The 13,511-nt window shown below is 42.8% G+C and overlaps 1 protein-coding gene and 1 non-coding gene across 2 annotated transcripts; one reads left to right on the top strand and one right to left on the bottom strand.

Annotated features, from left to right (window-relative positions):
* Nucleotides 1-2,356: 2,356 nt before the first annotated feature.
* On the bottom strand, nt 2,357-11,514 carry LOC140889280 (uncharacterized). Its single transcript, XM_073296994.1, has 3 exons — nt 10,611-11,514; nt 2,976-3,128; nt 2,357-2,892 (listed from the first exon to the last, which is right to left on the bottom strand). The coding sequence occupies exons 1-3, from the start codon at nt 11,512-11,514 to the stop codon at nt 2,357-2,359; spliced, it is 1,593 nt and encodes a 530-aa protein (XP_073153095.1).
* Nucleotides 11,021-11,127, top strand: LOC140894111 (small nucleolar RNA R71). Its single transcript, XR_012153661.1, has one exon. It is a non-coding gene; the product is annotated as a small nucleolar RNA R71 (small nucleolar RNA).
* Nucleotides 11,515-13,511: the final 1,997 nt, after the last annotated feature.

Raw genomic sequence — 13,511 nt, 5'->3', positions numbered from 1 at the left:
TCGGTTTTGGTTCGGTTTGAGTTGTATATCGAATTTGATTGATTTTGAATTTCGAGTTGATATTGAGTCCGTATTCGATGTTTTGACAGTTGATTGAGGATTTGGGAGTTGATCAAACTTGGAGACTTGTTTATTGATTGAAGAATTGAAGACGGTATATTATTGATTGTTGTATCGACTTTGAGTTTGTTATCCGAATAGACTATGATATCGAGTTATCTCTTGTTGACAGGAATCACTTGAAGTTTCGAGAAAAGGTAAAAGTTGACAATGAAACGAATGGGAACGAATACTCGAGATTGACTCATTCTCGAGTTCCCAAAAATCACATACTACATGTTTATTTGCTTGAGTGAATTTTATTGTTATTCTATTTTCACTTGCATTCCATATTGAGCCGATTTCTTGATTCGTTTTGAAATTAGACGATTTAGGGAGCTAATTTGAAGTGGCTTTGGATTTCGAGTTTTTCCAATTGTCAGAATACTTCTTATAGTTGCTCTGAAGTCTAGGGGTTGAGTTGAACAACATCCACCCCGAATGGGTGTGTCGGTGAGTTGTTGTGAAGACTTGGCCCCGGGATCCCAACCAAATAACGATGGATATTTCGATTATCTGATTTGATAGTCCAGAGTTTTTTAAGTCAAGCATTCATTCATTCTCATTTTGATTTGTTATTGATTATTACATTTCAATGTGAGGTGTTTATTTGATATTGCATGCCTGTTTCTTTTACTTAGAAATTGTATTTCTAACCGGTTTATCCAGCTGTTTTCTTTGTTTGTATGTGTACTTGGCAACAGGAGGATCAGGAGCTGGACCAAGTCGTTTGGGTTAGCTCGAGGTGTGATGATAGCAGTGAGACACCATGTATCTTAGGGTCGTACTATTTGGATTTGTACTATTTTGTTTAGTCGAACGAATCCCTACCGTCAAACTTGTATTGTTAAACATCGTTTTGTTGGTGTTTCAACTCCTTAGATCTCATGTATTTATGATGTTTGAACCTGGGTTGCTTGGATTTTGGATTCGAGTTCATAAAGATGTATTTTTATGCTTTGGTTTTCTGCAGCCGAGTTGACGGCGCGGGCGCGCCTTTGTTTTGCGAGGTCACGGCGCGGGCGCGCTGTTTCTTGCGAGGTCACGGCATGGGCGCTCTGATTATTGGCGCGGGCGCGCTGTCCTTTGCGAGACTCCGGCGCGGGCGCGCTGTTGTAAAAAAAAAAAAAATTGATTCGTTTTTACGCGGCTCTTTGTGTTTGATTTTGTTTAATTATTCGAGAATAGGAGATTAGAAAGGGGTCTCACACATACATCTTTGAAAAGTGGTGAGTGCATTACATAATCCAAACGACATCCGCCTATACGCAAAGGTACCATAAGGGCAAGTGAAAGTTGTTTTCTCTTGGTCCTCTGGTGCAATCATGATTTGATTATATCCCGAATACCTATCTAGAAAACAATTAAATTCATGACCCGAAAATCTCTCAAGCATTTGATCAATGAAGGGGAGGGGAAAATGGTCCTTATGGGTGGCGTCATTCAACTTCCTATAATCAATGCACACACGCCAACCCGTAACCGTTCTAGTGGGTATCAACTCATTTTTGTCATTTTTTATCACAGTTATACCACCTTTCTTAGGGATACACTGTATAGGACTCACCCATGCGCTGTCAAAAATAGGATAGATGATACCTGCGTACAAGAGTTTAATGGTTTCAGCTTTTACTACCTCTTGCATCTTCAGGTTCAGCCTCCGGTGAGGTTGAACAAAAGAAGTGTAATTATCCTCCATCAAAATTTTGTGCATGCAAATCGATGGATTGATTCCCTTAATGTCAGCCACCTTCTATGCGAACGCTCTCTTATGCTCCTTTAAGATGTGTACCAACTTTTCCTCCATCACACCTGTCAGACAAGAAGAAATAATAACCGGTAAATTATTATCATCACCCAAATAAACATATTTTAGATGTGAAGGTAAAGGTTTGAGTTCTAGAGTAGGTGGTGCATCTATGCTTGGTTGTTGAAGGACCAAATCCTTCCTATCTCCCAATTCTTCGAGTCTGAATCGCACTTGCTTCTTCAATGGAGGATTAGCAGTAAAATATGCCATGATATTTTTCCTCTCTTCATCAAAGTCATCCTCACATCCATCATTTATAAGTGCAGCTTCTCAGGGGTCTTTTAACTCATCCTGCACAAAATCATGAACAAGTGAATCCAATGCATCAATCCTAAAACAATCATGATTGTGCAGTGTGTGCTTTAGTGCATTAAAAACATCAAAAGTGATTTCCTCCTCTCCTACTCTCAATAACAACTTCCCTTTTTGCACGTCAATTAGGGCTTTTCAGGTTTCCAGAGAAGGTCTGCCCAAGATCAATGGCATATCCAGGTCCTCCTCCATGTCAAGCACCACAAAATCTACTGGGAAAATAAATTTGTCCACTTTAACCAGCACATCTTCAATTATTCCACGTGGATACTTTATGGATCTATCTGCCAGTTGCAAAAAAACTCTTGTAGGCTTTGGTTCTCCCATTCCAAGCTTCTTAAACACAGAGAATGGCATCAAGTTAATGCTGACACCCAAATCACAAAGAGCCTTATGAAATACCACATCACCAATCATGCAAGGGATAGAAAAACTCCCTGTATCATTCAATTTCGGAGGAATTTTGTTTTGCACTAATGAAGAACAATTTTCAGTTAAGTTTACCATGGCATGCTCCTCTATTTTCCTCTTGCTTGTTAAGATTTTCTTCAAAAATGTTGCATAACTAGGCATTTGCAATAATGCATCCGCAAAAGGTATAATAATATGTAACTTCTTAAACACTTCAAGAAATTTTGAAAATTGCGAATCAAGTTTCACTTTCTTCAGTGCTGCAGGAAACGGAGGTGGAATAACAATATTAGATTTTAATGTGGGTAATTGTGTAGAGTCAGATGACTTGGCTTTTTCTCACCCTCATTCTTTTTCTCTTCGTGCTCCAACGCCTTGGTTTCCGGTTTCATCCCACTTCGCAACTCTACGGCCTTTACTTGCTCCTTCGGATTATTCTGAGTGTCACTTGGCAAAGTTCCTGGCTCTCGATTTGACATCCTCTTTGCCAGCTGCCCTATTTGATTTTCCAAACCCCTTATAGTTGCGTCTTTGTTCTACATTCGAGTCTCAGTGGATGATATAAAATTTTGCATCATTTGCTCTAAACTGGACTTGTAGTGACCCTTACCTGGATCACCTACTAAACAGAACTTAGGCATGCAATTAACTTAATTAAACGGATATCAGAATAAAACTGCGGAAACCATAAACAATATACAATCCCAAGGCAAGGAATCTGTAAATAACCAAATATTATACAACCAGATCGAACAACTGTATCAATCTAATAACAACAGAAATAAAACCTAGGCGAAGCTCCAGCTGACCAACCATTGCCTAACCCCTCTTGGATCCACCCGCCTCATCCAATCGCAAACCTGCCCCATGGAATAGGGTGTCCAGAAACACAGAGTACGAGACGTGAGCGTAAAACGCTCAGTACGAGAGTATGAGTATACATGCATGCAAATTTAACTCCCTATAAACTCAAGGTCAAGAATCAGATAACAGAGACAGACCGGGCCCTGGTATGTAGCACTCTGTGCCGTCCCATACAATAATACCAGTGGATATGCTGGACCCAAATCGATGGAAGTCCAACCACTAACAGGATAGGGAAAAATCCTACTAACAGACATCTCGAAGGAGATAGCTCAGTATGCAAATGAATGCAGCATAAATCAATGACATATAAACCATGCAGTCACAAAATACATGCATACTCAGTCAGGATATCTCAAACAGTACTTTCGTATCTCAAATCAGTGCAAGCTCTACCAACTCTAGGTCCACGCCTATAGTCTGCTCTACACTGCCAAATGATACTACTATCATTATAGTGCTCTAAAAGCCTTAACTAAGATATTGCATACTCCTAAATATTTATAGGAAGCAAAAGCTATACCTTCGTCTGTCGTTAGCCCTTTGATGTCGATGCCTCCAGAACTTGGGCACAACTCCGCTACGACTATCGAACGCCTCGACGACTCCCGGGTCAAGCCTAGGAAGGCTAGAACAAATCGAATACGACTAGAGTAGAGAGGAAATCCGAAATTGGCAATTGAAAGTGAATTCTCGGCCTTCTATTTATAGACAACGATCCGAGCCTTCGATCCTCAATCGGAACTTCCGAACCTCGATCAGAACGTCCGATCCTGCCATCGGAGCTTCCGAAGATCCTGATCTGCCATGTGTCAAAATATCACTTGTTGACTTCGGATAGGGGTGATCGGAGCTTCCGATTGTGCCTTCGGAGCTTCCGATCCAGTTCGGAGCTTCCAAACTCACCTTCGGAGCTTCCGAACCCTTCCCAAGTAATTATGATTAATTCCTTAATCACTGATTTTGGTTACGGGCTACTACATTCTCCCCCACTTAAGATATTTTGTCCTCGAAATCAGATCTTAAGTACTGAATGTAATACAGAAATCAGAAACATTCTTTATTCGAACCAAACGTTTACAGAGTTTGCAACTGAATACAACTTAAGAATGAAATCAAAACAACTCAGGATGGTCTTCACGCATCCTGTCCGCAAGCTCCCAAGTAGCTTCCTCAGTCCCTCGGTGCTGCCACTGAACTAAAATGAGAGGAATGACTTTGTTCCGCAAAACCTTATCCTTATAATCAAGGATACGAATAGGTTTCTCAACATAGGTCAAATCCTTGCTTACCTGAACCTCAGACCGCTGCAGAATATGAGACTCATCCGCCACATATCGTCGTAACAGAGATACGTGGAACACGTCGTGAATACTGCAAAGATACGGTGGCAAATCTAGTCGATAAGAAAAATCGCCAATGCTCTCCAAGATCTCAAACAGACCGATAAACCTAGGAGACAACTTGCCCTTAAGGCCAAATCTGAGAATTTTGCGAAAAGGTGAAACTCTCATAAACACTTTATCCCCGACATTGAACTGCAAAGGCCTACGCTTGGTGTTAGCATAGCTGGCCTGACGATCCTGTGCAGTCTTAATCCGTTTCTTGATCTGATCAACAATGTCTACCGCCTACTGGATAAACTCTGGTCCCTCAGCCTGTCTCTCCCCCACTTCTTTCCAGAAGAGTGGAGTACGACAACGTCATCCGTACAACGCCTCAAAAGGTGTCATCCCAATACTAGTATGATAGTTGTTGTTGTACGCGAACTCGATCAATGGCAAATGATCCTGCCAGGCTGAACCAAAATTCATGACGCACGCTCTAAGCATATCCTCCAAAGTACGGATAATGCGCTCTTACTGACCATCAATCTCCGGATGATAGGCAGTACTCAAACTGAGAGTAGTACCCATCGCACGCTGAACACTCCCCCAGAATCTAGAAGTAAACCTGGGGTCCCGATCGCTGAAAATGCTCACAGGCACTCCATGAAGTCGAACGATCTCCTGAATGTACAACCGAGCCATACGATCCACATTGTACTCCCGGCTATAGGCAATGAAATGCGCTGACTTGGTGAGTCGGTCCACCACAACCCAGATAGCATCACAGTACCTCGGGGATACCGGCAAATGGGTCACAAAGTCCATTGTGATAAACTCTCATTTCCATTCAGGAATAGGCAGACTGTGAAGCAATCCTCCAGGTCGTCGGTGCTCTGCCTTGACCTGTTGACGCACAAAACATCTCGAAACAAACTGATAAACACTGTGTTTCATTCCCTTCCACCAGAAATAAGTACGTAGATCCTTGTACATCTTGTTGCTCCCAGGATGAATACTCAACTTAGTGTGATGCACCTGAGACAAAATCTCCTCTCGCAACTCTACATCCTGCGGAATCACAAGTCTACCAGACAAGTACAGAAAACCATCTGACTGATAGTGAAATCCAGACGAGCTACCCTCGTTAGCTAGACGAGCTAAACCTAGGGTCTTCGAATCAGACATCTGAGCATCTCGAATCCGTGAATACAAAGCTGGCTCAGATAATATCGCAAATATCTGGATACCCTGCATACCTTTCTTATGCTTGAAAGTATATCCTGAAGTAGAACAGTCACTGATCGCACTAGACATCGAACAAGTCTGAAGTGCGGATAGTCGCACCATGCGACTCAATGCATCAGCAGTGAGATTAGTAGCTCTCGGATGGTACTTAATCTTGCAATCATAGTCCTTAAGCAAGTCCATCCAACGTCTCTGCCTCATGTTCAACTCCGCTTGAGTGAACAAATACTTGAGACTCTTATGGTTGGTGAAGATCTCAAATTTCTCGCCATACAGATAATGACGCTAGATCTTCAAAGCGAACACAATGGCTGCTAACTCCAAATCATGGACTGTATAGTTGTCCTCGTGAAGTTTTAGCTGTCTAGAAGCGTATGCGATCACATTCACTTTCTGAGTCAGGACACAACCTAACCCCTGAAGAGAAGCATCAGTGTATACCACATACCCTCCAGATCCTGACGGTATTGCCAACACTGGCACAGAAGTCAACCACCGTCGAAGCTCACAGAAATTCTCCTCACACTCGGAGGACCACTCGAAATCCACACCCTTGCGGGTAAGCTGCGTAAAAGCTCGAGCTAACTGAGAGAAGTTCAGAATGAAGCGACGATAATATCCTGCTAGACCGAGAAAGCTACGGATCTCAGCAACCGTCGTCGAACGCGACCAATTAAGCACCGCCTCAATCTTGCTTGGATAAACAGAAATCCCCTCCCTGGATATGATATGGCCAAGAAAGACCACTCGATCCATCCAGAACTCACACTTGCTCAACTTGGCGTACAACTGCTCATCCCGAAGAGTCTGCAGTACCAACCGCAAGTGAGAAACATGCTCTTCCATATTACGCGAATACACCAAGATGTCGTCAATGAAGACCACGACAAACTTGTCCAAATACTCCCTGAAGACACGGTTCATCAAATCCATAAATAAAGCCGGCGCATTAGTCAAGCCAAATGGCATCACTAGAAACTCGTAATGCCCATAGCGAGTACGAAATGCAGTCTTGGCTACGTCCTGATCTCGGACTCTCAACTGATGATACCCAGATCTCAAGTCAATCTTGGAGTAAACTGAAGTGCCCTGCAGCTGATCAAACAAGTCATCAATACGAGGCAAAGGATACTTGTTCTTCACAGTGACTCGATTCAGCTGCCGATAGTCAATGCCTAGCCGCATAGACCCATCCTTCTTCTTTACAAAAAGAACAGGAGCTCCCCAAGGAGATACACTAGGACAAATGTACCCCTTGTCCAAATGATCCTGTAGCTGATTCTTCAACTCACGCATCTTTGACGGAGCCAGACGATACGGTGCTCGAGAAATAGGCAAAGTACCCGGCATCAACTCTATGCCAAACTCGACTTCCCTAACAGGAGGAAAACCCGGAATCTCATCAGGAAATACATTTGGAAATTTATCCACGACCGGAATGCTCTCTATCCCAACGCTCTCAGCGGACAAATCAACTGCATAGATAAGGTAGACTTCCTCGCCAGACTCTAGAGCTTGACATGCTCTCAAAGCTGATACGAAAGGCATCGGGGGTCGCGCTCCCTCACCATAGAAAAACCAGCTCTCACTCCCTTCCAGATGAAAGCGTACTAATCTCTGATAGCAGTCCACTGAGGCTCAATAGGTAGTCAACATATCTATTCCCAGAATGCAATCAAAGTCATCCATCACAAGAACCATGAGATTCGCAATCAAAATGTTACCTTCGAACTCTAAAGTGAAACCCATCACTAGGCGTTTGGCCAAAGCAGACTGACCCGTCGGAGTAGAAATAGACATCACTACGTCTAGTGCAATGCATGGTAACTTATGCCTCTTAACAAAACGTGCAGAAATGAAGGAATGAGATGCACCAGTGTCAATAAGTACAAGAGCAGGTATACCATAAAGCAGAAATGTACCTGCAATGACTTTCTCATTCTCCTCCACTGCCTGATCATGCCTCAAGGCAAACACCTGGCCAGAAGCTCGTGGCCACAAATGAGAACTCCCAGCAGGCTGTCCCTGCGACCTCTGCTGAATAGTGGCTTGAGAACCTTATCCTGAACCAGAACCAGAACCGCCTCCCCCAGATAGTCGACAATCCCTCTGGATATGACCAATCTCTCCACAACGATAAAAAGCTCCAGAAGCTCTACGGCACTTGTCGGATGGATGGTTCTTCCCACAGTGATCACACTTGTCCTTCTTTTCAAAACGGACAACACCAGCAGAGCCAAAGGAAGAAGAAGTAGATCCAGACTTCTTGAAAGATTGGGCACGGGGACCCAAAGAACTAGCAGGTCTCGACTGAGAGAAAGACCTGTTCCGTCGAAGACTGTCCTCCGCCTGGTGACAACGGCTCACCAAACCCTCGTAGGACATGTCGTCACCAACTGCCACACAGTCATGGATCTCAGGGTTAAGGCCCTGAAGGAAGAGATTATACTTCATCTCAGAGCTGTCAGCAATCTCGGAGCAATAGGATAGCAGATCAAAGAACTTCTGTTGATACTCATCAATAGACATGGCTCCCTGTCACAGACTCAGTAGTTCACCCGCCTTCGACTGACGGAGTGCAGGAGGAAAATACAGCTTCTGAAAAGCTGTGCGGAACTCGGCCCAGGTGGCCACTCCTCTCGCCGCAACAAAAGGTACAGAAGTAAACCTCCACCACCTGCGCGCACGTCCATCCAGAAGATAACCAAGGGTCTCCATCTTCTGCTCCTTGGTGCATTGGAAAGTCTGAAAAGTCATCTCCATGCGGTCTAACCAGTTCTCCGCATCCTCCGGAGACTCTCCTCCAACCAAGGGCTTAGGCCCCATGTGGAAGAATCGACGTACACTGAAACAGTCCTCATCACGATGACGATGGCGGCGTTCCCGACGAGGCTCCCGGTCGGCATCACCCCAACGCCCACCAATACTGCCATGAGAACTCTGGTCGTCACGATCTGCCATCTACAAAATTAACCTAACGGTTATATTATGTACAATCTAAATCCCAAGAATACTTTGCATGCTCTGATACCATAAATGTACTGACCCTTACCTAGATCACCTACTAAACAGAACTTAGGCATGCAATTAACTTAATTAAATGGATATCAAAATAAAACTGCGGAAACCATAAACAATATACAATCCCAAGGCAAGGAATCTGTAAATAACCAAATATTATACAACCAGATCGAACAACTGTATCAATCCAATAACAACAGAAATAAAACCTAGGCGAAGCTCCAGCTGACCAACCACTGCCTAGCCCCTCTTGGATCCACCCGCCTCATCCAATCGCAAACCTGCCCCATGGAATAGGGTTTTCAGAAACACAGAGTACGAGACATGAGCATAAAATGCTCAGTACGAGAGTATGAGTATACATGCATTCAAAGTTAACTCCCTATAAACTCGAGGTCAAGAATCAGATAACAGAGGCAGACCGGGCCCTGGTATGTAGCACGCTGTGTCATCGCTTCAGGAGGTGGCTCCCATACCATAATACCAGTGGATATGCCGGACCCAAATCGATGGAAGTCCAACCACTAACAGGATAGGGAAAAACCCTACTAACAGACATCTCGAAGGAGATAGCTCAGTATGCAAATGAATGCAGCATCAATCAATGACATATAAACCATGCAGTCACAAAATACATGCATACTCAGTCAGGATATCTCGAACAGTACTTTCGTACCTCAGATCAGTGCAAGCTCTACCAACTATAGGTCCATGCCTATAGTCTGCTCTACACTGCCAAATGATACTACAATCATTATAGTTCTCTAAAAGCCTTAACTAAGCTATTGCATAATCCTAAATATTTATAGGGAGCAAAAGCTATACCTTCGTCCGTCGTTAGCCCTTTGATGTCGATGCCTCCAGAACTTGGGCACAACTCCGCTACGACTATCGAACGCCTCGACGACTCCCGGGTCAAGCCTAGGAAGGCTAGAACAAATTGAATACCACTAGAGTAGAGAGGAAATCCGGAATTGGCAATTGAAAGTGAATTCTCGGCCTTCTATTTATAGACAACGATCGGAGCCTCCGATCCTCGATCGGAACTTCCGAACCACGATCGGAACGTCCGATCCTTCCATCGGAGCTTCCGAAGATCCTGATCTGCCACCTGTCAAAATATCACTTTTTGACTTCGGATAGGGGTGATCAGAGCTTCCGATCCTGATCGGAGCTTCCGATCCAACCACACTTCATGGATGACGTAATAACATCGGTGCCTCCGATCGCTCATCGGAGCTTTCGATCCTGATCGGAGCTTTCGATCGTGCCTTCGGAGCTTCCGATCCTGTTCGAAGCTTCCGAACTCACCTTCGGAGCTTCCGAACCCTTCCCAAGTAATTATGATTAATTCCTTAATCACTGATTTTGGTTACGGGCTACTACAGGACTTCTCCTCTTGAGGTTTCTTCACGTGATTTTGATTCTGATATGGCCTAGACTGATTGTTTTGACCACCCCAAGAAAAATTCGGATGTTTCCTCCACCCCGGATTATATGTATTTGAATACAGGTCAAACCTGGGCGATTTTTGCTTCCCACATGATTCACTGGTGCCTCATCCGGCACATAAAAAGGATTACCAGTTTGACAATCTTTAGTGAAATGCTCACCTTGGAACCTATCGTAGAACACCTCCTGAATGCGCATCGAAGAAGTTCCTAAGCTGAATCCATCAATATTCTTATTCATAGCCTCCAGTTGTGCTGTCATCGAAGTGAATGCATCCAGTTGATGAATTCCGGCTGATTTTCGCATCATGCTCCTCTCAGGTTGAGGTTGATAGCTACTAGAGGCCATTTCCTCAAACAGTTCATAACCATCTTCCGGCGATTTCCGCAAAAGATTCCCACCTGCAGCTGCATCTAACATAGTACGATTTGCAGATAGTAAACCATAATAGAAAGCTTGTACCACAATCCAATCAGGCAACTGATGATGTGGGCATTGCCTTAGCATATCTTTGTAGCGCTCCCATGCCTCATACAACGACTCTTGTTCCCCTTCAGCAAACATAATGATGTCGGTTCTCAGCTTCATGGACTTCGAGGGAGGAAAGTACTTAGTAAGGAACGCTTTAGCCAAATCTTCCCATGTTATGATGGAACCTGCAGGTAAACTATTCAACCATGATTTAGCTTTGTCTCTTAATGAAAAAGGAAATAAATGCAAACTATCCAAGAAGTTTTCAATATGAGCATTAGGATCATCAATGGTAGATCCACCGAATTGGACTGTGTTCTGGATCATCTGGATGATTGCAGGCTTTATCTCATACTGATTTGCTGTCACTGTTGGTCTAACGATACTCGATCGAACATCCTCAATAGTGGGTATGCCACAGTCCATCATGGATCTATACACAGCTGAATTATTAGCTTCGCCATCACTGTTATTGATGCGTGGTGGTTCGTTTTCTACCATCTCAGCTCGTTGTTGTCTTCGTCTCTTTCGAAAGGTTCTCTCGATTTCTGGATCAAAGGGTACAAGTTCTAAGCGCGAGGATGGTAGCATGCACCACTAGAAAATCCTGCAAAGGTAATATGGATAATTCATGAGAATATGAAGTGAAATTAAAGAAGATATCTAAGCAGAAAATTGTAAATCAAAAGTCCCCGGCAACGGTGCCAAAAACTTGATCGAGCTTTTTTTGCACTATGAATCTCAAAAAATAAATGTATCTCGCAAGCTCGAAATAATCGCAAGTGCACGTTGCAAATTATAATATAATATGTGAATATAAGTATTGTCCACAGGGACTAGTGCACAATTTCTACCTAAATACTAATCCTTACTTCACTTTTACGAAAAGTGAAATTTGTTTTTGTTAATTACTTAATGACAAGAGAATAAATAAACTCAAAAATAAATAAAAAAAAAAACAAGGATTGAATCAATCTTAGTAAATTAAATTCAAATGATGAAGAGAATGTTGAGATTATCGGTTCACCTTCCCCTAATCCACTCTGAAAATTTATTCCAACAACCAATTCACGTTTTTGACAAGATTTCCTAATTCATTAACATACTCTTTCAAGTTATGCTAAACTAATTCGATGCTATGAAATAATCAAATGTCTTTAATTATTTATCATAGATGATTGTATTCACGACTCGTGGAATCCCTTAGCTTTCAACCTACTCGACTATCACTATCAACATGTACCCAATCTCATATGTCTATATAAATTGTAGATCCATGAATCATGATATTTGTTCCTATCATGAAATTTTCTTTCGAAATAAAACACGATATAAAAATATTGAGAGAGTTAGCTATGCTCCAACAATGCAAAACAAATCAATAGCATAATTAAGCATTCATTGGAAGTCAAAAACCAATATTCATGAGTCGACAACCGGGGTCGGATCCCCTAAATCTCAACACAAGAGGTTTAGCTACACATAGAACTCATAACTAACATCAAAGTGTTTTCTTCAAAACAAAAATCAAAGAAAAGAATTTTTGAAGAAGAAGAAAAATTGCTTCACGATCGTTCTTTTCTCTTCTGCTCCGTCTCTCTGGTTCGTGATATTCCAGCCGCCAAGAGATGTGCCAAAAGATCCCCCAAAATCTAAAAATAAATCCTTATTTATCTCCAAGAGTCCTTGCTTTGCAACTTTCCTTTTTTTACTCAACGACCTGCACCATGGCCTAAGAGATGGAACGCTATGGCGCGAAAAGTTCTGTCTCGATTCTCAAATTTTTACCAGTTCTCGCTATGGCGCAGGTAACATCACGCCATAGCGTGAAAAGTTCTGTTTTCCCTTCCTCATAATCCTCGATTTACGCCATGGCGTTGGAAATGTGAAGCTATGGCGTGAAAATCTCTGCCTCCATCTTCTGAAATAACTCATTTCACGCCATAGCGTGAAAACTTCTGCCTCAAGCTTTTAACATAGCACTTTTCGAGCTCCGTTTTCCGTATTTTTCCTACAAAACATCTTAAATGCACGAGTACATACTATAAATCTTATAAACTCGAATTTTAGACGGAAACACGGAAAAATCACAAATAACATGCTCAATGGAACCCAAAATAATATAACTTAGCATGCATTTTTGGGTTCTATCACCTGTCACGAATCATATCTGGACCCAACTCAGGTGATTCTGAAATCTCATCCCAAAACAACGGAGATCTGCACTTCTTCCCGTACAATGCTTCAAAAGGTGTCATTCCAATACTCGCTTGGAAGTTGTTATTGTACGAAAACTCCACTAGAGGTAAGGAATCTTGCCAACTTGAGCCAAAATCAAGAACTACGGCTTGAAGCATATCTTCCAAAGTCTGGATCGTACGCTAGGACTGACCGTAGGTCCGTGGGTGATACGCTGTGCTCAAGTGCAAACGAGTACCGATGGCCTCTTGTAAACAGTTCCAAAAGTGAGAAGTGAATCTCGGATCTCTGTCTGATAC

The sequence above is a fragment of the Henckelia pumila genome, chromosome 3 (genome assembly GCF_033568475.1).
Source record: "Henckelia pumila isolate YLH828 chromosome 3, ASM3356847v2, whole genome shotgun sequence".
Classification (NCBI taxonomy): domain Eukaryota; kingdom Viridiplantae; phylum Streptophyta; class Magnoliopsida; order Lamiales; family Gesneriaceae; genus Henckelia; species Henckelia pumila.
The sequence above is the reverse complement of the archived record's forward strand: the minus strand, read 5'-3'. Positions and strand labels throughout refer to the sequence as shown.

Excerpts from the sequence above, each read along its gene's own strand:
- LOC140889280 (XM_073296994.1), bottom strand. The coding sequence starts at position 11,514 with ATGGTAGAAAACGAACCACCACGCATCAATAACAGTGATGGCGAAGCT. Across the intron at positions 3,129-10,610 it reads GGGAAGCAAAAATCGCCCAG|GGCAGCTGGCAAAGAGGATG; the intron begins GTTTGACCTGTA and ends AAAATCAAATAG. Across the intron at positions 2,893-2,975 it reads CGAAGAGAAAAAGAATGAGG|CACTGAAGAAAGTGAAACTT; the intron begins GTGAGAAAAAGC and ends CGTTTCCTGCAG.